At 38.2% G+C, this 25843-nt stretch overlaps 1 protein-coding gene across 2 annotated transcripts in view; it reads right to left on the reverse strand.

Moving 5' to 3' along the window:
* Positions 1–25843, reverse strand: part of oxr1a (oxidation resistance 1a) — a 177440-nt gene that overhangs the window by 83982 nt on the left and 67615 nt on the right. For both annotated transcript variants that reach the window (XM_026924549.3, XM_026924547.3), the window contains exon 3: positions 391–581. In XM_026924549.3, coding sequence (XP_026780350.3) covers positions 391–581 — 191 coding nt within the window. The remainder of the gene's footprint in view (positions 1–390; positions 582–25843) is intronic.

The raw sequence follows: 25843 nt of genomic DNA on the forward strand, positions 1-25843 counted from the left end.
GTCTACAGAAATGCTAATGGTGGACACCACTAATAAAGCTGGATGGACAATTTAGCATCATATAAATGAGAACATGCTAAATGGTTGCACTAGATTGCATTCACTGTTGACTTTTGAGGCCCTTGAAGAGCATATTTTGCATCTTATAAGGAGGCTTATGAAGTGCTAAAATGAATGTGTATCAAAGCACTGAAGCAGAGAGGGAGGCAGGAGAGGAAATGTATTAGTCACTTCATTTCAGATCATTCAAGCATCACGAACAGTCACCTGGATAGACAAACACGCACACACACACACACACACATGTGCGCACACACGTACACACCACCTCAGGGGACCTCGTGACACACATGCAGTACACGCAATGGAAAGATGTGTGTGCATGCTTACCTATGGTGTAGCCTCTCTTCAGCTCGCTGCATCGTGAAGTGCGCCACTGGGAATTGGTCGTGTTGTTTTCCTGCACCTCGATTGTGGTCGTTTTGGCAACAGGTGATGAGGACCTGTTTATGGACAGACTCGGGATGAAACTGGAGAAGCCTTGAGAGGCGATGTCCACCGACTGGGACTTCTTCTTCAGTCTGTTTCAGACAGAAAGCAGAGACACGGATGCTTAGAATTATAAGCCCACAAAACACCAAAGTGCTGAGGATCAGGTTAACAAGTATGATGTATTCAGGTCACGGTGAAAGCCTTCCCTGAAGAGTGGAGATTATTATAACAGCAAAGTGAGGATCAACTCCATAGTCATGGCCATTGTTTTGGAATGAGAAGTTCACCAGTCACATATGCATGTGATGGTCATACATACAGTACATCTAGCCATACATTGTACTTGCTGTTAATGAAAGGCTTAAAGTGGATTATTTATTTAACTTTTGCTGAAACGAGCTGAACAGCACCACCAAGGGTTGTAAGTAAAAATACACAGAATGGTATGAAGAAGCAAGGCTGGGACTGATTTCTTTCTAGCCCAGACTGTAGATTCACACAAACTACCACTAACAGTCATGTCGAGTGATCACTTTTGCTGAAATGCCCCCTAGGTTTTGTGTGCACTGGGGCTAATTTATTAAGCCCACATCGCTGACACATCCATAACAATTCATCAGCAATGACTGAGAAGGTGCGTGTGACAAATGATAGTGGGTGTGATGAATATGAACGAGGTGGATTACTTTATCAATCACGATTTTTTGCCCTATTTTTCTCCCCAATTTGGTCACCCGCCCATTCCCACCCACCAGCCAGCTCTCCACTATCATACGACAGGTACCAACCGGGCAAGGTGAAGGCTAACGTGCGGAATGAGAGAGCTGACTAATGGCAAGCACAGTTTTTTTTTTCAGAACAGACACAGCAAGATTAGAGATTTGAAACAATTGCCCATATACCTGATTACAGCACTTTTGGACTGTTTCTGTAAAAAAAAAAAAATACTGGTCATTCTGATAAGCTAGCATGATTGTGTGCTATATCATTACTATGTGCATGTATATACTGATATCCATTGATACTGTTTATATTGCTACTTACTGAGCCATAGCTAAAATGTATTGGGTATTTTTTAAAAGACATTTTGCCATTGTATGATTTGAAAAGTCAAAATAGATGGCCTGGGTCATGTAACTTCCGTTGCTAAGTAGTAAACAGAACATCAAAGCTTAAAAGTAAGGCCTTCTAAACTCAAAGATTGACTATTCCTGAGTTACTCATTTATTTCTTTTATAGTGTGTTTATTCTGCTGCACTACTCTCTTACATTCAATCAATAAGCTTATCACAGTCTTGGTTAAATCCGGCCACAAAGCAAGGTGACATTCTGAACCAGACAGCACTATCATTTGCATGGACGAGAACAGTCTGTTTCATCATTGTTTATGAGAATGGAGACAGTTGTATGCTTGCTCTGAAAGATATCACCTAATGCAAACATTACAATCCATCTATTCGCAAGCCTTGCTGGAGCAGTGGGGAGACTGTCGAGGTTGGCACGTAACGGGTCACTAGCTGCACTGAGTGACACTGAATCAGATACATACCATTTGCAAAAGGAAACCGTTAGCAACTGAAGAGATAGCGGAAGCGAGCAGGGTACACAAAGATCAAGTTTATTACAGCGCCATGTGAGCTTTTTAGGACGTCAATTACAACTGCAGAGATAAAATGGGCCAATATGTGTATAACTCGGTCCTGCTTATCTGACTAAACAGTCTGATTCACAAAAAGTCAATATTGGAAATCTACCTGCTATAAAAGCAAAATGTAGATAGAGTGCAGTCCGAAAGTCTGGGTTTATCACCAAGAACTGCTCTTATTCCATCTGTTATAAAACAACTAATACAGACTCGTAAAATAATATATTGCTCATACAAAATTGCATCATTAAATTAAAATGAATGAATGATTGAATAAATGAACAAACAAATAAATTTTAAAAAGTATGTGTACATTTTGATCATTTGATTTTCATTCCAAAAACATGAAAATGGAAAACAACTTTCTGATTTTTTTTTTGTTATAAAAAAGAAATCAAGAAATGACTCATTATCCAATTTCTGATTTTTTTGTATGATATTGGAAAATGCAAAATAGATTGTTAATCACTTGTATTAACATTCCTGAAAAGATGTCTGTACGTTTAAGCTCTATTAGCATAATGCTATTTGGATACTTAGATTATATTTGTATTGTAAAATAACGATGAATTATTAGCCATTAATTTCAATATTAAAAGGTTTTCAGGAAGCAATAATTTATGTTATCATGCCTTGGGTTAAATCTTACAATGCAGGTAGGCTATATACATGGTACCAGGATGCATACAGCACCAGACTCATCACTCAGCTCACTAAAGCATAAACTCCCGTAGAGGATTAGTAGCTGCTCATTAATTTGCAATCATACCAGGAGCCAGGCTGTTGAAAGAAAACGGTCAGATTGATACGCCTACAATCCTAACTCTATGCATGAATTGATCTGTTGTTCCTTTATTATTATTCAGATCAGGACCAGTATTCATCAAGTTTCTCAAAATAATTCTGAAAGTGGTGCAGTTTTGGTCCGACTCTTAGTCATATGAGTAAAAGTGATTCACCAAGATTTAATAAGACTTCTAGCTCATTTGAATCTACCCCCTGGTGAGTTTTTTCTCTTCCTCAGTGCAGAAGTCTTAAAGTGAATTATTTATTTAACTTTTGCTGAAACGAGGTGAACAGCACCACCAAGGGTTGTAAGTAAAAATACACAGAATGGTATGAAGAAGCAATGCTGGGACTGATTTCTTTCTAGCCCAGACTGTAGATTCACACAGACTACCACTGACAGTCATGTCAATTGATCACTTTTGCTGAAATTCCCCCTAGGTTTTGTGTGCACTGGGGCTAATTTATTAAGCCCACATCGCTGACACATCCATAACAATTCATCAGCAATGATAGAGAAGGTGCATGTGACAAATGATAGTGGGTGTGATGAATATGAACGATATGAATATGATTCCCCCCAATTTGGTCACCCGCCAATTCCCACCCACCAGCCAGCTCTCCACTATCATACGACAGCTACCAACCGGGCAAGGTGAAGGCTAACATGTGCTGAATGAAAGAGCTGACTAATGGCAAGCACAGTTTTTTTCAGAACAGACACAAGATTAGAGACTTGAAACAATTGCCCATGTGCCCTTCCTCAGGTTGTTTGGGCAAGTGAGAACGCAGTGATCACACAAAACAACCAGTCCGAGAGCATCTAAACGACATGGACTCGGTCCTCTTCGATTGAATTCTAGAGCAGTTTGACAGTGGTGATAATGCATTTAGACTCTGAATCGAACCAGACATGCTGTATATTTTGTGTTGCAGCTTTTTTCTGTAGATGTGAGCTGCTAAAATGAGCCTTGTGGTGCAAAGTGAACCAAAGAACAGCTGCAAAAATGTGACTTATTCTGGATATTTGGACAAAAATGGATGCAATACATAAAACATGTTCTCTGTGCTTGGCTGATTTTTGTGATTTCTACTCACACTTGGCAGATACACCTTTTTCCACTTTTTCTGACCACCGAATCAATGCATATTCAGCCCTACACACCTCTCGCTCAATATTGCTTTTATTTCGTTTTTTTCTTTTTGCTTTTGCTTTACTTCCAGGCTTCTGATCAGAAGTCTCATGACTGACCTTGTGCTCTGACCCCAGCTTCCTAACAAATCTGGATATGCAAAAAAACACTGTACTGTACTGTACTTGTGTGAAAAGACTGGCTGTTTACAAAAATGTGTGCTTACAAATGAGAAATGTTAAATGTTCAGGCTACATAGCCTTCCAACATGAACATAAGCTGTAAGTGAATCCAGGGTACACAACAAAACATCTCTGATTTCTACTTAATCAGCACACCCGTCTAATAAGCGATGCTGTTCATGTCTGGAAAGAAAATCCATAAGGCACATCGCTAATTGGAATCCATTAAGTGTTGTGTCTTGTAATAAATGATTACAGAGCCTGATTTATGTATTACGAATCTTGTGTTATTCTCTGACTTTAACTAGAGCTGTGTTGAACCTTCTCATCCAGGTATCAGGAGAGCCAAGCTAGTACATATGGGTGAAGCTGAAAACATTAGAAACATTACAAATACTACGATATTCCGTTGATTAGTCAAATGCAATCAATGTACAATCTTCTTGATAATGTCTCTGGGTGGAATGTCTACTGACTGTCTGCCAAGGTTTCTTTCTAATTTCAAATGTCCATTTTCTGGTGAACTTATGAGGCAACATCGCAGTTTTATTATTCAGTTTTAATGTTCTCACATTGCTCACAGTAATGTGTTCCTGTCACTGTCTAGATTAATTTAACATTTCTTGTTCCATCTTCTAGTCAGGGCAAATCCTAAATGGCCTCCTATTCACTTTTTTTTTTTTTTTTGCTTTCAACATGCACTTTCAGAAATAAAAGGTGTCAAACTGTACTTTTTCTTGTTGTTGGGGTGGTTCCATCAAGGGAACATCTATTGTACTTTTAGTATTATACCTTTAGCTTATACCCTTAAAAGTAATTTAAAGTACTAAATTACTAAATTAAGTACTAAGGACATTTAAGGTACAAGAGTTAAAATTGGAGCCTCTGTATTTTCATTAAGATGATGTGTGTGTGTGTCAGGTGGTGGTGGTGGAGAAGGACGCAAGCGCATGCTTTTTATTAAAAGACAAACGAACAAAGTCAAAACAAGAGCTAGTTTAACAAATGAACGACAGGCTACATATAACAAAACCTTAGCAACTAATCAAGGGAAAACTGGTTTGAGTGATCAAGAGGACATGTGACAGGGTCATGTGATCTCTTGTAGTCTGTGAGGGCTGATGGGAAATGAAGTCCAAGGCGGCTAGAACTGGTGCTGAAGTGGCAGTGTGCTGTTATTGCATATAAATTTAATTCTCTGTATTTTTGACTTAAGAGTAAAGTATTGGCACCTATTGGCTGTATTTAGATGCGTTATTTTACTGCTTACCTATGACTAGTCGCCATCAAACAACCTTAAGGGTACCTTGTACTTCCACGTGCGTGTAATATGATGGAAAACTGGATAGACCAAGGTTAAGATTAGTTACTGAGCTTTGCCTTGATGTTTGGTGGAAAAGTACTGTATGATCTGGACTGGTCATTGGGATGTTCATGAATTGCAAGGAACAACCCTAAAACCATTATGGTATTATTAATTGTGATGCTTTATTTCTGAAACAACTTATGCGCAAAGCACCAATGACCAGTTTCTATGCTAATAAGTTAAACATTACTTCATGGGACCATTATTCCTCGTTTTATTTTTGCTATTATAGCATTGCTATTATAAACAGTTAATGTTAACTCTTTCCATTCCTTGCTGAAGTAATGCATTTGGTCACTGGGTTGTTAGGCAGTTCAATGATTACTAAAGGCTACTGTTAATGCCCACATCAAGTTTTATATATTACAGACATTTTATATTATGGATGTTTATCAGGTTAAAATTCAAATTCCTATCCTTAACCCTACATTTAATATTCTCATTTTAACAGAGGTTATCTACAGTGGAGATTTTCCCACAATTGGTGAGGGTTTGCAGTCTCTGGCCTTTGATCAATTGCAGTCTGGTATTAGTTTTTAACTCATATAGAGTGTATTCTCTCTAGCAAATTAAATCTTTCTTCCACAGTGAATACATTAATACATTTAATGTTTATTACACAATAAACCCAACCACGTTTGCTTCAGTGGCTTTACTCTGTGCCAGTGCCCCAAAGGTTGCAGGTTCAAATCGCTTCATGTTTTTATATGAGAAACCTGCAGGTTTCGATATCCCAGGCTTCCCACTGCATTCTTCCATTGCACCCTTAAATAAGGTCTCTCCCTGAGGTGTGAAGAAAAATGGATGTGACAGAAAATATTAAGAGGCTGCGAGGTATTACAGGCATGGCACGAAATACTGAAGGAGTTGTAAGAAAAGTGAGTGCAGTATTCTTCCACTTATAAAGCATGTCTACTGCATGCTGAAAGAAAGGTTCCTGAAGGACTGAAGACTCCAACGCGCTCTCATTCATCACCCTCAATCACCTGCTTTCTCTTAAAGCACTGGATTCTCCTGCTGTTACCCAAGTGCTCACTCAGGGCTAAAAAAAGAAGCCTGAACGAGCGAAACAATATTTCCGGCAATTCTCTCCTTCTCAGTGTCAGCCAAAAACAAAAAAGAGCTGACAACTGCACGATTTACAGTCACTGGCTCTGATGTGGAAGAAGAAGTTACTTGGACCAGTTACGCAATAGACGCAATGATGCCGGTGATGAAATCATTTACACGGTACACAGAGGTTGCAAAAATGAGTGAACTGTTTTCCACATCCACATTTATTAGTAAAAGTGGTAATAAAGTTTCAGCATTTTCATCACCGCCACTTAGCATTTTACCTTGTAAAGCAATGAGATGAGAATTAAATTCCGTAATCTGAGGACCAGCGTAGGAGATCAGCGCTCCCCTGCACTGTTGATTGTTAACTGCTCCTAAAGTGGAGCTGAGCTGCAGTACTAACTCACAAGCAGGGCATAATGGTCATAATAACAATGATGATGTAAGACATTTTAACAGTGTTTTAAATTCAGGGTTGTAAAACATATCATCAGTCAAGGCATTTATTAGCAGTCATGTACATATAATTGATCATTAAAGCAAAATGAACAAGGCTTACCATATCATGTATCTTTACTGTGTCCTGTATCTCTGCCATTTACTGTAAATTACAGTAAATATAACAAGTACAGTAAAGATGTAGGATACACTAAAGTACTGTAAATTATTTTAAAGTTATAGTAAAGATGCATGATAAAGTAAAATACTGTAAAGATACAGGACACACTAAAGTACTTTAAATTATAGTGAAGTTACAGTAAAGACAGATGATACAGTAACGTACTACAAGGATACAGGACACGGTGTGGTACTGTATCATGTATCTTTACTGTATTTTACTAAAATTTGCTGTGTTTTACTATATCACGTATCTTTGTATCATTGTGTCACTGTATCATGGACTTTTACTGTATGGACTTCACCATACTCTTCATTTATCTTGACTGTTCTTTTCTATACTTTACTGTATAATATACCTTTACTGTACTTTACTGTACTTTACTATATCATGATTTTTCACTATACTTTACTATAGCATGCCTCTTTATTGTACTTTACTATATTTTCAGCACTTTGACTGTATTTGTATCAGATATCTTTACCATATTTTGCTATACTTTACTGTATCATGGATATATACTGTATTTTATTGTTCTTTAATGTATTTTGCATCTTTACTCTATTTTACTATGCTTTACAATGGTATTTATCTTTATTGTATTTGACTATACTTTACTACATCATGTATCTTTATTGTACTTTACTATACGTTACTGTGCTTTACTACATAATGTATGTTTACTGTACTTTACTATATGTTACTGTGCTTTACTACATCATGTTTCTTTACTGTACCATACTTTATTGTGCATTACTATATCACCTGTATTTTACTATACTGTGCTTTACTGTATCTTTGCATATCACTGTATATCATATCATATATAACTGCAACACAGACACATGAGCAAATGAACTTTTCCTTCTCCATCGTCTGAGAGCAACTACATTTTGCATTTCGTCCTGAATTTGTCTTTATGAGTGAATGAATTTTTACTTGTTTTATTTAATATCGAAATTCTGAGCCTATGTTTATTGGTTGTCCATGCATGCCTAATTCTGACTCAGCTAATGGTGTCCAGATTTTACGTGCTATTTTAAGTGCTATTACACCTACTAAAATAGATCTCTTGTCAAAACAAATAATACATGGTCCAATCTCACGACAATAATAGTCTGATGAGTAAGAGATGAGGCAGGGGGAATTAGTGACCTTTAAATGAGTGCAGAACAGCAGAGTTTGTGAAGTGTATGAAAACTTTGTCCCTCCAATTAGAGCAAAGTTAAAAATGCTTAAACCAGCTCTTAATGAAATGTAACACACAAACTCGGGGAGCTATTTGTGGATATATGAGCTTTCTGCAAGTATGTATTAGTGCATTATTTTTTCCTGGTTTCACCTCAGGGGGCTTGCTTTAGTATTTACTATGATAGTTGTATACTTGTCTCATGATTGGTTTGTGTGAATAAAACCAGTGTGATATCTGCTTTAAAAAAAAAAAAAGAAAAAAAAAAGCAACCATTATAATCAAAGTAATGATCCATGTATATGACTTTTATAACATACAACGTGTTTCAGACATGATCATAATCTCAATAGCCATTAAATGAGATAAGAGGTTACATAAATGTCATATTTATATTATATTTGCAGATGATTTCAGAAATCAGAAGATGATGAGTTCGAACCCTGTTTAATAGCACAAAACAGACCCTGCTATCTGGTTAGAAATGATGGCCTGCCTCTCTCCCCCATTAATCAGTGCCTGTTAGTGTACGCATATAGAATATAGCAGTTAATGTTTTCCTTGTGCTCAGCTGCACTATGACATTCCCTGAGCAACAGTATATATATATACAGAGGGTAGTGTTTTGTAATGACAAGCTAATAAATTACCACAGCAACAAATATACAGCCAGTATAATAATAAATATTCCATCTTCCTAACCGACAACTCATAACCTTTAGTTTTCCAAAACAGAATGAATTTTTTAATGATGACTCTATTTTATGCCTCACCATACGTTAAAAGAATGTGGCACTATCAAGTGAGAGAACCTGCAAGTACAACATTCACCAAACTGGATAAACAGTTCAGAGAGAAGCCAGAAGCAATGTCAGCTACATCTTTTTTTCGCTTGAGTTAGTCTGAGGGCTCAGGTGCACCAACACATCCTCTCTAAATCTGTTCATCCCTCTACATCTATTCTGCGCCACCAGTGTTATGTCCAGTGACCTGGAAGACACCCACCAGGCACGAGAAAAGAATCCTAGTGAGAAAGACGGCACAATGCAGAAAATCTAGCAGAAGAAATGCAGATCCTACCCAGCCAGAAACATGGCAAAATGGAAGCTCATGAACTAACCAATATATAAAAAGGTATGAAGTAGGCTCAGTGGTTAAATCTCTCAGCTAGTGATCAGAAGGTTGTGAGTTTAAATCCCTGGATGACCAGAGAACAACTGTTGAGTCCTCCCTTTTAAATACATATTACTTTGGATAAAAACATCTGCAGAGCAACTAGAACTTCTTGTCAACGACATCAACATGGATACCTCCATCGCCAACTGGTCTAGTCCTTGTTGTTCATTTGTATGTCTGAAATACCCTTAATATATACTTCAAACAGGAAGGAAGAAAACGTATTTCTGACCTTGACCCTGTTTGGATCAATTCCAAAATCTAATCAGTTCATCTGCTGGTATTAAATTGAATAATAATTCAATATAAATCCTTTTAACATTGAACCACTCATTCTTGAGATAATGTGAGAACAAAAATCTCAGACAAGTGCACACATGGATGCTGAATAGTTACAGCATCGAGGTGCGTCACATCGCTGGAAAGCATATGCAGTTTAAACATAGCTACATAGCAAGTGAAAATTTGTTTTTGAATGTCAATAAGGAGTATTCAAGCAGGAAGCCAACTTCCATAGGATTGAAGTAACCGTTTGTGTTGATGCCGAAGCCGCTGGAACAGATGCACCTGTGTCCATATACATGTTCTTTCCCTCTTTCAGAAGCCTGTTCTGTTATTATGTCAAAATGAACAGCTATGAGTTTACTCTAATTTGCTTTTTCTCTATAATATGTAATAACCAGCTTCCGTCCAATCGTTCCTGCAACAGGGCCGAGGAGACGTCAATCATCAGCGCTCAGCCCCGTCTACTACACTACTTTCAGAAAGGAAGGAAGAAAAAGTAGAGAGAGAGAGGGAGAGATTGCCTGGTTAATCTCCAGCCTCGGCACCAATAGAAGTAAACAAAAGCAACAGCTGCACTCCAAACAACAATAACACCACCCGCAACAGCTCCCGCCCTGTGTGAGCTCTAATTAAAAGAGTGCATCCCATGACGCATCAGAACGGGGGAGTGTGTGTAGAGCTTGCTTGTGTGCTTACACAAACAGAATTTCCCCTACAATTACCAGTAAGACGACATCAGTGAGAAAACAGCAGCATGGCCCTCACATGCCTTGCACATTGAGCTAGTGAGATTCTGTCAGCAAATTTGTCAAGATGTGACATTGAAATAAGTCATGGCTTGGGTATGAGGTCAGAGGTAGTAGCTGACAGATGGCCTGAGTGTCTGTGATGCTCATATCCATTTTTTTCTCACTTTCACTTTCTCTCAGCTAGCATTCACAGCCAGAGGGACTTCAGCCACATGCTAGTCTTTCATCCTAACACTGCGTAGAGAGAAAAGTGACAGAGGAGAAACCGCAGCTTCCTCATTGGTGAATGGCATGTGAATAGACACTGCAAAATGCACTAAACTTTTGGCAAATCTTTCTGCTTCTTGTGTATTGAGCATAGATATGGTTAATAAATTACCGTAATGCTACCAGAATCAAATTTCTTCTGCAATGTGTACTTCCTGTGCACCCAAAAAAGTCTTTTGCTGGGTTTCCATTCATATTGGGTTATCTTAATAAATATCATGCATCATGTCAAATCATATCATGATGTCTTCAAGAATTGTTATATGATAATTCTGTCATATCACCCACCCATAGTGTCCAGTCAATGAAGCTGGAAGAAAAGGTATAGGAGGAAAGTGAAGTAAGTTGTTCTCTTGTCCCGTGTGAGGCCATGCAAAGTCTCTCTTAGTCACACAGCCTGTGTTCTGTGCATGATTTGGCAATGGCAGCTTAAACAACAAGGAACCAGGACCAAAGCCAAAACACTTTGCAGGTCCTGAGGCTCATTATTCATCATTCAAGCTATCATTTATATTATCGGCAACACTTTCTGTAAGCCTTACGTCTTCCGTAGCTCTTGTTCCAGCTTTACCTTGGTCACACCCTGATCACTGGGCCTCATTTATCAAACTAGATAAGAATGAAGTTAATCGTAAATTGTTCGTAAATTGTTCACATTTACACAAGAAAAGTTGTATTAATGAAAACTGAGGTAGTTGAGAAGAACATTAGTATCCCGTTAGATCTCCTGAAATTGTTTAAGTTTACGTATAAGGAGACTCACTAATCTGAACCTTGATAGATTGGGTTCAAATTGTACAATTCGGAATAAGTTACGGCGATTTTACATACGGATTATGCTGTCAAGATTATTATTTCAAAAAAATTGTACAAAAAATTGTCAGTTGTTTCATATTAATGACTTGAAAGCAATCCAATACAAATCCATACATTGCAAAAAAAAAAAAAAAAAAAAAAAAAAAAGAAGACTTGAACAAAAGTAATAGCACCCTATAAAAGGAGTTAGAGTTAGTGTGTCTGTAGCAGCTGACACGCTGCAGTGGCTGAGCTGCATTACTGGAATATTTAGAGCATGATGCACTCAGGAGGTGCACTTTCACTGTTGGCATTTTGTCCTTTTCAGCTTTGCCTTTTATGGAGTTTTGTGGACGTGTCACTATAAGTTACATAAGCTGTGCTGTGAACATGCTTTCTTAATTTACAAGTGATTGCCATTTACACAAAATTTTGTACCTGAAAAACTTTTCACACTTTACTAAATGATTGAGAAGTGAGGCGCATTGTTTGCATCTTTTCTAGTTTGTGTTTGTTCTTTTGCTAACCCAGTCATCTGTGTTTTGTCTTCCCCAGTATTCCAGTTCCCTTCTCACCTACTATCCTTGTCTTCTACTCTCTTGTCCTAATTATACTTCCCTAAAATATTTGATTGTTCTTCTATTTTCTAGTTTTGTCATCTGCCTGGCTGTGACTATGGACGAAAGATCTTAAATAAGAGAAACTGCTTTTACAGTTCACCACTTCTGCCTCCTCATTGATAAACCATAGAGAAAATATGTGTATTAATATTTAAAATGATTTTTAAAATGCTTATAAAAGCTTTATTCATTCAGCCGTTATGTAACTGATTAGGTTTGACGTCAGTGCCATGGCACCGCTGCCTTCCATCAATGGCAAGTGGGAGAGTAATGAAACCCTCGAGTACCGTTCCCAGGACTAGAGGCAAGACAAGCCCATCGAGCAGAGAGGCAACAAAAGCCCTGCTATTTTATCGCGGATGTTTTTATCTCCTCTGTGTCCTTGCAGTTTAAGACAAGGCTCTTAGGAGAGAATTATGGGAGGTTAGGCTTGTCAGATTGGGGTTTAGAGACCTTCAAAATTCCTGATGGCTTAATCGAGTGAGGGGATAGCGGGAATCTAATATAGGCTGATAAGTATTCATGATTGGAGTTAGATGACTGCTGGAGAGCTCTTTATCAGTGTAAATTGTATTCCTTTAAATCAATACACAATGGAAATAGAGAGACATAGAACTAGGATCACTGCAATATCGATTACACTATTAAAATTACATTTCCGTAAATAAAATCACAAGCCCCAGCATATCATAATATGCCATTTTGGGAATATTGGTGAAATGAGATAAAATAATACCAATGACACAATAAGCCACAGGAATTCCGGCTTTGTATAGCTGTGCAAGGCCCCTTTTGTTATACGGACGTACATGGGAAAATCAGACCCTATAAATGAAACTCATTGAAAGTACATTGTAAAGCTCAGCTCGGTTCATGATCATAAGCCACTAAACCACTATGAAGATGACATGACAAAGATGCAGCCTTTGGAAATGTATAAGGCTGCAAATTAGCTTTCCAGCACATCTTAATGGACCATTCCACCGACATGTGGGTGGGTGATGAACAAATGGTGGCCCATCAATGATAATGCTGCACACTCGAAATGCCACGCTAGTCATTCCACAGTTAAATGGCTTTGCTAAAGAGGACAGTGACTTATTGATATAAGGAAGACATTTCACTTTACATGACAGATACATGCACAGGAAAAGGACAGAAAGGAACTCAAATAAAGGACTTGGGCTTCATGTAGGGGGACAGAAAAAAATATTTTCTTCATTTGTTTGTACAATCCTTGCCTCACACACTTAACACTGGAGGACAGTTACATCACCTCTGAAACACTTCTTTTAGCTAGTGGACGATTCAGGAGAAATATGGTTACAGGAAGGGACACAACAATCAGATATGACTGAAAACCTAGCAGAGGTTTTATAGGCTTAAATGTAAACAGCCACAAGGGTTGTAGGGTGTGTTCCAGATGTAAGGCTTCCGAGACGGGAACTGTTTCAATCGCAGATCACAAGTTCAGACAAATTTGAAGTTATTAAATGTATCTTTCTTGGTTTAAGTTCTGTTCATAGTTCTGTACACTTTCATCAAACATGGCCGACCAAAGTGTCACTCGGACGTTGGAGTATATTTACTAATATAACTGCTCGTTTCCAAGACAGCTAGCATTTTTCCACTTATAAGTAAAGAAGGAATAAAACACAACGGGGGTGTGCTGTTATAGGAAAATAATCCGTGCCAGGCTGGTCTGATACCACCTCGATGTGGAATATGTTCCAAGAACAGCACATCTTGAAGTATTTTACTCCTTTAAAAACAATTTGCCAATGATTACAATTTTTTATTTATTGATGAACGACACATCACATGTTTTAACTGTTAATATTTCAAATTAATGTTATACAAAACCTGCCATTCAAGTCTCTATGAATGAGTTGTTACTACAGAAACAATAATGTATTAGAATTAGAGTATTAGTTTAAACCTATCCTTTATGCCACGACTGTAAGAACTATTGTTAGAGAAAACGAATTCACACCTTCAGATTTGAGAATTCAACAGCGTTGTGGTATAACAGTAACAGTTGCCCAGTGAGACAGCTACCTTTAAGGATCAGGTAGTAAGACCTTCAGAATGGAGCACACCTACAATATCATCAATGTGGCTATGAGGTTATGTTCTGGTAGCCAAGTTCCGATGAGTTCATTTCACAGGGATATGTGGGTCACATCAGAGTGGTAAATGGTAAGACACTCATCTGTTATGTCGGCTGTGTCTGACTTCAGACCAGGACTACCCAGAAGTGTACTGATTTATCAGAAAAAGCTGATATTAAAAGCCCCTCTAACTTCTAACCTAATGCAAAACCATGAACATGAAAACTATAAAAGCAATCAGTGACACTGCTTTGGTTATTCTAGATGCCGTTATCCAAATCCACTATGCCAAATCAAACCGCCTTCACATCAAAACTACAATATATCATGAAGTGAATCAAAATCAGATTTTTTTCAGTGAGCAGTGAGCCATTGTTCTCCTCTCAATCTGCTTTATTGAGATGTTTCATTCTAGACAGAGCTTTGTCTACAGCTGTCATTCCAGCAATACACTTGTTTTAGCAGTTTTTTGTTCATAGACTTACGCTGCATGTATTTTACTTCAGCTGAGATCAAGGGCTTTGTGGAAACACTTTCAGAATCCAGGAACTCAATACTTTGAGACATTCCACTGCTAGTCAACAAAGAAGATTTCAAAACAATATGACTGTCAAATACAGTGTACAGAATCTCAAATTGAGCTTATTCAATAAGGCCCTAAACAAACCCAGGACTCAGGTTGAGGGAGGAACTCCTTTTCTGCTAATATGCATGTGTGTAAGGTATAACACACGACAGATGTGCAGATTATTTTCATATAATAACACGGAATGGAGTGTGTTATTCTGCTTATACCATAATAATTTGCCAATGACACACTGTATATTTTAATGGTTTTAATGTTACACAATGTTGTGGAAAGCCTATGAGACAAGTTAGTTCCTGTTCTCACTTAAGTTACAGCAACACTCATTCCTTCACCCACATCTCCTTCTCTCTCTCTCTTTCTCTCTCTCTCTCTCTCTCTCTCAAAAAACACAGCTTGTCACTTTACCGTGAAACCTCAAAGTGTGAACTGCTCTCTCCGGAAGACTTTTCTGTGCTGGGAAACTTTGCAAACCACCGTGAGTGTTACAAAGTGCTGACATCCGAGACTCCTTCCATAAATGTTAAATAAACTTCCCCGAACAGAAAAAACTTCACCACGTCAACAATTATAGGTTTTCTTTGCTAAACAAATTTTTTTTTAATCTGTTTATTTATAGTCTTATATGTAAAGCGTCTGCCATACAAATCCCTGTGTATGAGCTGTTACTATAGAAACGATAATGTATTTGAAAAAGTGCATTAACATAAATCTGTCATTCATGTTAAAGCCAGAGCCATGCGGTTATACAAAAACAATGCACTTCTGACCAATCAGATTCGAGAATTCAACCACACTGTGGTATAAATACATCTATATATAAAGATGCTCATGAGAAGTACGTGCTGTAATCATAAACAAGCTGTTCCTGCTTCAGCCTTTTGATAGTATTGACTAAATCTAGATTTATTAACAACAATGATTACACTTATTTCTGAACTTTTTGTCTAATATGTCTGACTAGATATGTTATATAAATCTCCTTATATTCGCTCACTAATAAGAATTTTCTACTTGCTTTTTTGAAACGCTGAATTTTTTTTCAGCTTTTGGAAAATTCCCCTATTGGGAGAAAACAAACAAACAAACAAACAAACAAGAAAACACCTAGTGTGAAAGCAGCCTCGTAAGTGTTAGGTAAAGTGGCTTGCACATTGTCACATTCTGATGCTGTGACTCCTTTGGAATTCGACTTTCTTGGATCCTGCTGTTGTGTATGATGTGTCTCATCCTGCTGACTCAGTAACCTCCATGTTCTGAATTGGGCAGCAGTCACAGCAGTACTGACATATTATTTCTTTATTTCATTCCAATAAAATGCGCCGGCATATTGGAAATTGGACGCCATGCGGCCAGCTTCAACAATTCAGTGGCTGCTCAGTTACTTCATGGAAGCCAAACAGGGCATGTTATTGTTTTACTGAAATCCCTCTATACGTCAGCAATGAGGAGAATAAACTCACTGCTGATGCTATTTATTTTCCCAAACATATTAATATGGCAGCAGCAGCAGGGTCTTTCAGTCTGATAAGAGACGAGAGATGAGGAGACATGTCGACCTCTGAGAATCTCTTTTATTATGGATGTGACTCTGGGACACATTTCTATCTGGTTGGTTCTGCGCACACACACACACACACACACACACACACATCAGCAGAATTGCAGTGTCTCAGCGCTCTCCAGTTGCTAGCCACTCTCTCGCTCTCCTACGCTCTCATTGGTGGAGAGCGGGAGTCGAGGGGAAATGCAATTGGACGAGCGCTTTGATTAATTTACCTTGAGGCGCACAAGAGACCGAGTCGCTGCAGAGAAAGAGAGGGCAGCAAACACACACATACATATGTACGTACATATATATAAAACTGTCACACGCTGCTCTACAGAACAATTCTCCAAAGCATATCATCCTCCCAAATCCATCTGCATTACTGTACTGACCTTCAATTCCAGTATCAAATGAAGAATCTCCTCTTTAATCGACCCACGCGCGGAAGGCATCTGAGATTTCAGATCAATAAGAAAGATAAATAACAGCACAAAAAGGCAAGGGAGAGAAATGAAACCAAGTGGTATAGAGAGGAGCTTAAGCTGCACAGGGGTCATAATTCTTCTATGTGGAAAATGAAATAAAGTACTGGCCCAGGTGATGCATCAGTCCTGTTAAATTTTCACCCAATTGGCCACCCATTTTTTACCGTCTTTTTCTCCTGATTTCAGCCATTGCTTACTTTCACCCATTAACTAGCTCTTGCAATACTCCAAGCACGACTAGTTATGCTTTCTTGGACTCCCAGCCAGGGATGGCTCAACTTCCTAATCTCGTAGTGATCAAGCGGATACTTAGATCATTGCACTATTGCGCCAACAGACTCCAGGATAATGCTATGATCTTTTTTGAGCCTATTTATACAGTCCTCTCCGAAGGTATTGGAATAGCAAGGCCAATGCTTTTGTTTTTGTTAAACACTAAACACATTTAGGTTTGAGATCAAAAGATGAATATAAGACAATAGCTCATAATAGCTCAGAATTTCAGCTTTCATTTCTTTTTTTTACTTGAAAAATGGTGGGTTCAAACAAAATGTGCCATGTTCTAAGTTGTTTAACACATCTAGATGTAAATATCAGGAAATGAAAGCTGCAATTCTGAACTACTGTGTCATATTCATCTTTTGATCTCAAACCCAAATGTCTTCAGTGTATAGCAAAAAGAAGAAGAATAGGCCTTGCCGTTGTAATACTTTCAGGCAGGACTGTATGTGTATTAAGATCTGGTTTAGACTAGAGGTGTGCATTGGGACTGGGATCCTGTGGGACACAAGAAAAAAAGTCAAATATGAACCTTGCAGGAAAAACAAAGGCCATGTTCATTAACATTAACTTGAATGTGAGTGTACGGTGCTGCACAGTGCATTTACAGCATTCATTCATCCTTAGTACCTGCCTGGTCACTAAGGTCACTGTTTAAATTAAGCTAAAAGTTTGTTAATAATTCGGGAAACTAAATTTGTTGGAAAATATCACACAACATATGTTGGAAAATATCATACAAAAAAAAGTAATAATTGTGCATAAAAACATCTGTAGTTAAAACCAGTTATGAACCTGACTGATGTAGCTGGGGTTGAGGAACTGTCAGAGCCGGAATTCACAGAACACACTGACAGTGCTTGCATTTCTACCTCTGGGTTTTTTCCAGTGTTTCAGGAGACACAGAGAAAGGGTTCATTGAAGTTTTTAAAGGCCACGCCCACTTTTGGTTTAAATCCGGATACAGCTACGTGTATTTTGAGCATTAAACAAATACAAAGACTGATAGTGGCATTATACCTTTAATGTGTATGATCAAGGTGAACTGGATGCTTTCCATTTTCATGTGTCCATATTCAAATACAGATTCAAATCATTTCAGGAAATCATATTTTAAAAAATATAATAGGAATCTAATCAAATATATACATCTGATCTTACTGATCTCAAGTAAGATCTAACATTGAGATTGTGCATCTCCGTGTTCCGTTCTTGTAAGACGAAGCTAGAAAAGTTCAAACTCATTTGCTCAAACATGTAACCTTCGGAATGATTAACTCTAATGAGCCCTGATGGGTACAGCTCGCTCCCACTGCAAACCTTAGAGAATTCATAATTCTGTCAAATTATCTTTCTCTAAAAAGACCCCATCGTTTTTTCTTGGAATTTAGTTCTGTGATAAATAAAAAGTGCATGGTGGCTAGTCAATATCAGGGGTTAGTCATTAAAGCATAACTTTTTACACTGTGGCCCTGTTCAAGTCAAGGGTGAGTACTGAAGTGCTGAATTTAATTAAAGCTACAGTGTACAGTGTTGTTAAAACTTAAACATGCATAATTATTGAGTAAGGGAAAAAAATCCTTGATATAATAGATATTATATAGATATCATCATAAAACCCTAGTTTTAAGCATGAAAGAAGTCCAACTGCATGGTGACAGGCAGCCAATTAGGAGAGAAAGAGCACAAGTGTGTAATAAAAAAAAGAAAAATATGCTAATATAAGATGAAAATTGATTCAGGAGCAGTGAAGTTTTTCTTGCTGAACATTAATTTGTTCTCTAATTTGGTGGGAAGCTAGTGAAAGATTTATCAGCTGATTTATCCTCATTGTGGAATTTGCGTCATTACCCAGTTGTGAAGTGGCTCACGATCGCCAGCTAGTGTTTGTGAGTTCCTCAGTGTTTCTGCATTTCAAACTGGGTTCTACTGAGTGTAAATGAGGCATCCGGGTCATCATCTCATCTCAGTGTGCATATTTATTGCTCTGAGCTAGCTTGCTTAACAACTAAATATAGACTGTTTCAATGAGAAAAACAATAAATACGTTACCGCGCATGTCCATTCCTAAAACATTTCTTAAAGGGATTTCTGTGTTGTGCCATTTTTAAATGCAAAGCCGTCAAAGCAAAATGATTAGCTTGTAACTTATGAATCTCCTGAGAATCGAACAAACAAGATATATACAGAAATTAACAATAAACAATCATTTGTGATTATTTCTTTCAGGAAAGGTGTGAAAGATTTGCTTCTATAATGCAGATGGCATCTGTATTGTGTATTGTATAGTTGGAGCAAGTCAAATGCTGTCTAAAACCTACTCAGCACGGTTTATTGCTAGCAGGAAGGAGAACTTGCAGGCAGACACTGTAATGGCTGGGTGAGTTAGCTAGCTAATTGGTTAGCTTTCTTGTTTGGCAAATGAATGCATTACACAGTTCAGTATTCACCTGTTTAGGATAGAACATGCAGTTCTGTGATTATCAGATTAAGCTAGGTTTGTAGTAATGCTGCTGGAATTCTTGTGGCTGTGGAACAATATGTAAGGAAAGGCATATATACCTCCTTCATCAGTGACCTGAGGAATATCCGACAGCAGAACATCCTGTCCTTTAACCAACCTACCACATGCATGAATAATGGTTAATTATGGTGAATTATGGCTAATGTTTTCAATGCTGTTTACCTCCAACCAGATATATCCTAGGAACAGTGACGTCACATCCTGCGCTCATGAATATTCATTTGAAACAATATACAAAGGACATTAATTGGGTAATAAAAATACACACATCGGAAGCGACCAGAGGTGATAGCTTTGTTCTGTATTCTCTTTATTTTAGCTCTGGCTTAATCAGGATTGGAGATGTGCAGAACCTCGGGGAAAGTGCCTACACAGCATTGCGATGTGAGACACAAGCCAACACAGCAGCGTGCTATGAGATACAGCGGAGCAAAGGAGAGGTTACGCTCTTTCACCTGGTACTCAGTAACCATGAGTCATATTGCCATTATTATAGCCTCAGAGTTGTTAATACGTGCTGCATCCAAAACTCCATAATGCCGTACTACATACAGTAGTTTTCAGTACACAACAGATGTAAAACTTTAGGCACGCTACCTTATGCACATTATACAGTTTGGGATGCAGCCTTGCATTCACTTGACTTTATACTCTCAGCTGTGATATGAATCCATGCAGTGGAAAATGAGCTGCACAATCTACGTGATGAAATTCTTTTTACATCCAGCTGCTTTATTGAATAAATGGTATGTTCAAAAGGAGTGTTGTTATGGATAGTCATTCATAAAGAGAAGCAAAGAAGCAGCAGCCTTTATTTGTCACATATACATTACAGCACAGTGAAATTCTTTTCTTCGCATATCCCAGCTTGTTAGGAAGCTGGGGTTAGAGCGCAGGGTCAGCCATGATACAGCGCCCCTGGAGCAGAGAGAGTTAAGGGCCTTGCACAAGGGCCCAACAGTGGCAGCTTGGCAGTGCTGGGGCTTGAATCCGCGACCTTCTGATCAGTAACCCAGAGCCTTAACCACTGAGCCACCACTGCATTTATAAAAGCCTTTTACTTTGACACATACAGTAGGTCTTTTCTTCTTGCTAAGATTGAAATTTTTTGTGGCTGAATCACAAATATTAGTAATATAGTTGCTATATTATACCACATGTAAACAGCATATGCAGTGAATATGAAGCTACCTGGGATTTGATTTTGTAAAAGGAGCTTTTAACTATTAAATATTAACAAAGGATTTCCCAAATTCTCAAATATACAGTACATACATAACTATAGTCTATATTTGTGTACTGTTTATCTCCTTAATCTTATTTTTGTTACATTTTCACTTCTATTACATTACTTTCCATAATACTACTATTTTCTATGAGCTACCATGTATGAAAAGTGCTCTATAAGTAAAGCATGTTATATAGTTTTATTAAATGTCTTAAAATCTGCTCAGCTTTTAATAATTTTAGGAATACATATGAACCGAATAATATTTCAGATTCATTTTCCTTTCATTAGTGATGAAATAATGACAGGTCTTGGTCGTGGGCTCTGAGCGCCGGTTCAGCTGGTTCAGCTTCCTGGCACCAAAACATGAGTTCTGCTTCATGAACCAAACGGGCGAGCTAACTGTGACAGCATCAAACATCTGAGCTGACGTTATTGTGTTATTATTGCAAAATAGGATGGTTATTATGGGAATTGTGGGCCAATAACATTGGAATAATGACTAATGCTGGTTTTAAGGTACACATGCTCAGATGGTGTTAAAGGCTTGAGGCAGTTTTCTGTGGACTGATATTGGTTGTTCTCTCATTCTAGGCCAGCACTACACTGCCCCACACACGCACACTCTCACACGCACGCACACACACGCACACGTCACTCTCCCCTCTCTCAGCATGCTGGCGTAAAAGCGTCTCTCTCACATCTCACCAGCTGTCGCTCAGCAACAGCGGGCACCATGTTGGCATGACTCGGCACAATCTGCGCTAACAGACAAAGAGAGAAAGATGGAGCAAGAGAGGGTGAAAGTGAGGAAGTGTGTGAGATACTACATAAAATGTTTGATTCTAGATTCAGATTCTGAGCAACTGCAACGGTTGCAAATCTGCACTAATGTATTCTGCCAAAACAAAATAAAAATCTTTTCATTATCATATACTCATGCACTCCTTATGTTTATTTGAAGAATTGACAATTTCTATCATATGGTATCACTTGGGGCAGGAGAGAGAGAGAGAGAGAGAGAGAGAGAGAGCAGATAAACAGTTCTACCACTACTTTTTTCATTCATTCAATCATTCATCTTCAGTAACCCTTTTATCCTTGTCAGGGTCACGACAGATTCAAAGACTATCCTGGGAACACTGGGCGTGAGGCGGGAATACTCCCTGGATGCAACGCCAGTCTATCTCAGGTTATAATACACACATTCATACCTAGAAGCAATTTAGAGTTGTCAGTTTGCCTACTGGCAGGTTTTTGGGAGGTGGAAGGAAACCAGTGAACCCTGAGGAAACCCAAGAGGACACAGGGAGAACATGTTAAACTCCATGCAGACAGTAACTTGAGCTCAGGGTTGTTTTTGTGGGGAAAATAAGGCGTTAGATAACCGTGTTGGTTGACGTGGAAGTCGCAAACATATTTTGTGATCTTCGGTGTAAGTGGTATCCTGTCAAAAAAGTAGTATCCTGTATTGTGTTATCAAGCTGTGTGGTTCGACGCTCTTGCGTTACCAATCAAATCAGCTCCTCTTATTCTATTTAAAAACCGAGAGCCGTGCAGTGACATTTTCATAATGATATAAAAGATTTCACGTTGATATTCTAGTTATAGAAACACCCAGCTGGCTGACACAACTTAGAGCTATCTCTGTGAGTGCAAGAAATCTGGCAAGTCTTGACATTAGTTTTAAATTAATTCTGTTAATTATACGGTGATCAACATAACTGACTTGTTTGTTCTGATTCGATCTAGCTAAAATCGTTCAGTCACTTTCATTCATTTAGTTATATTTAGTAGTTGGGCGAAGTAAACTATTTATATTAAGTAGGATGAAATAAATATTGTACATTAGCGAAACTGGATCCGAACTAGAAGGGGACTTAGCCTGAACTCAGGAGTTTTGACCTTGCATTTGCACTAAGAGAAGGTCCTGGGAGGATCGTTGGAAAATAACACTCTTGTAGCAGATTTTGAATGTCACCTGCAGTGATGTACTGCTTCACCAATGTTAACACAGCCAAGTTGAATTCTGAGCAGCGGGAGATAAACAGTAAAACACTGGTGTATACCCAACCAAATAATAGTTATTCCAAGACATTGTGTTTGAGTCCATGTGAAAATAGAGCCCTATTTTATATCCACACTTTAGACTCAAACCCAAAGTCAAGTACCAAAGATGGCTAATCCACTGGAACAGTTTAACCAGTGATTTGATGCTGAGGAAGAGGAAAAACATCACACTTCTTGAGAGAAGGTCTATTCAGATTCAGTTCCAAAGGTCAGACTTTCTAAAGCATACAAAAAGCAAATCCTGCAAGAGTAACAGTCTACTCTTTATCAGGTCCTGGATCCACAATGAATACACAATTCCTGTCAAAGATATTTATTTGTCCTTCCTACGAATTCGACAGATAAAGAACTAGAAGTAGACTTTACTTATGAAGGAATATTGGAATTATTTTGAATCAGCAGGGTTCAGATGAGGTTAGGTAGGTGGTGGTAGCTCAGTGGTTATGTTTCTGTTCAGGAGGCTGGGAATTAAATCCAAACACTGTTACAAAGCTAATGGTGGATCTTTGAGCCAGACACTCAACTACTCTGCTATATGCTTAGAGTGCATTCCACCTCACTTGTAAGTCATTTAGGATAAAAAGAAAATGTCTAAACTTCTAAATGCAGCCGGCTTAATTTTTAAAAATTGTCCCTTGAGAAGCTGCAAGCAGAAACTTGTTCCATATTTAAAGGACTCACATTGGTTCTGGTCTGCTATTACTAAATACCAGTATGTACTGCTTTTTGTTGTTAGGGCCGTATTCAGTCTGCTACTTAATTTTAAAATTTATTTCAGTATTTATGCCGGGAATGTTTCTTGTATTCAGACTCAGGTTACGCAGGTACTTATGTTGATTTTCTGATGCCAAATTCAGTCATGATGGCAGATTTTCTTGAGTAGAGCTGTCCGATACGTGGTTTTCATTCGTGTCTAGACGGCCACAGTTAAAAGCAAGCACTTGAGCCAGCAACAAATTCAGGAAGAAAATGATGACTGAAGAAGTTTTTTTCTTCACTGTTAAGTATAATACAGTGTAACGTAAACGCAAGACACAATATACAAATATACAAAAAGAAAAAAAATCAAAAGCAAGGTTCAAGGGCAGAATTGTGCATAATTGAGTCACTATTCTTGCTGTCAGTAAATATGTCTTTTCATATGAATGAACTAAATGTAACTAAAGTTGATGATTTGTTCAGGTCAGGCAAGCCTACAGGCCAAATTTTAACAAATGTTACAAAGCACCCCAGAGTGAGTCCACGTGACCTGCGGCATCCATGTGACCTTATGTGCAGTTGTATATTATAAACATAATGCAGAAACTCCAATGAAACGCATTCTATATGCTTTCTATACACTGTGAACTTTCTATATAACAATGTCATGATTGGGCAGCCTGCAGTTTCAGAACTAAGTAAACTAAGTGCAGTTTAAGAAATAAAATAAAGACCTATATGTTGTTTGTTCACTGTCCCACTGTCTCATGTGACATTTTGTTGAAACGTGTTGTCATTACAGCTGATCCATCTATTCCCATGGCACTGTCATACATTTGGGCATTTGTAAAACCAAACGCTGTCATGCCATTGTAAATTTCTGAATGAAATTAGTGGAGAAACCATCAAAAACGATCTAACAAATACTTCTTGCTCCCAAAACACTGTTTATTGTTTACAGTACAATGAAAACATGGCTACTGGTACAGAACTGGTATCTTTTCATTGATGGAGTGTTCTGACTCAACATTCTTTAACCCATGTGGTTTTCTCATTTTCCCATTGTTGGTCATGTTCAATAGCCATTTTCAGAGATTATCTTATTTCAAAGAAATTCAGTTTCTTTTGTTACTCCATTTTTCCGAGAACATGTTCCAGTTCTCAGAAACAATTCTCGGTAGTAGCGGCCGTACACAAACCCAACGCACCCAATACACACAGTAGTTAAAGGCAGCGATGGACCGTTCTCCTTTCAGTGAAGCTGTAAGAGTGTTCTGTATTAAAAAACAAAAAGCCCTTTGAAGCAGTCAGGATCAAGGAGCAGTGAACTGGAGCGAACAGTAGAAAAACTCTCTCGTGGTTAGAGGCTTTAGATTAGCAGAAATAACAGAGCTCTGAATGGTGAAAGTGGGACCACTTGCAGAGACTCAATGGCTTTCTAATTCAACTGAGAGTCTATCATTACTGGTCAACCCCCCACCAAGAACAAAAACATACAATGAAACTCGCTAGCTTTCTCGGTTTCTCTCCCTAGTTCATTTTTCTCTCTTTTCAATGTGAGAGAACTTTCACTTCGTCCTCAACAGTGTCTTCTGCAGCAGATAGTGGAAGGCGATAAAGTCATTACCAAGAGACCAAGTTCTCAGAAGTATTGGTTGAAACGGAGTCCAAATTGGCCAAACTTGAGCAAACTCTCGAGTTAAGGGCTCATAGAATGCAGTTGCTTTAGCCCCCTCAACAGTTGTCTTTCTTGACTAAATCACAAACACCCAGCTCACGCAGAGAGATGATGGAATCTACAGCCATACAATATGCTTATTTAAACCTAAAACCTACATGACCGCATTCTGACTCTTCTTCAATAAATGAGAACATTTTCCATAGCAATAATTTATCCACTCCACCCTCCTAGAGTTGGTTAGACCATGATCTTATGTGCGGTGAAAAAGCTA

This window comes from Pangasianodon hypophthalmus, chromosome 22, assembly GCF_027358585.1.
Source record: "Pangasianodon hypophthalmus isolate fPanHyp1 chromosome 22, fPanHyp1.pri, whole genome shotgun sequence".
NCBI lineage: Eukaryota > Metazoa > Chordata > Actinopteri > Siluriformes > Pangasiidae > Pangasianodon > Pangasianodon hypophthalmus.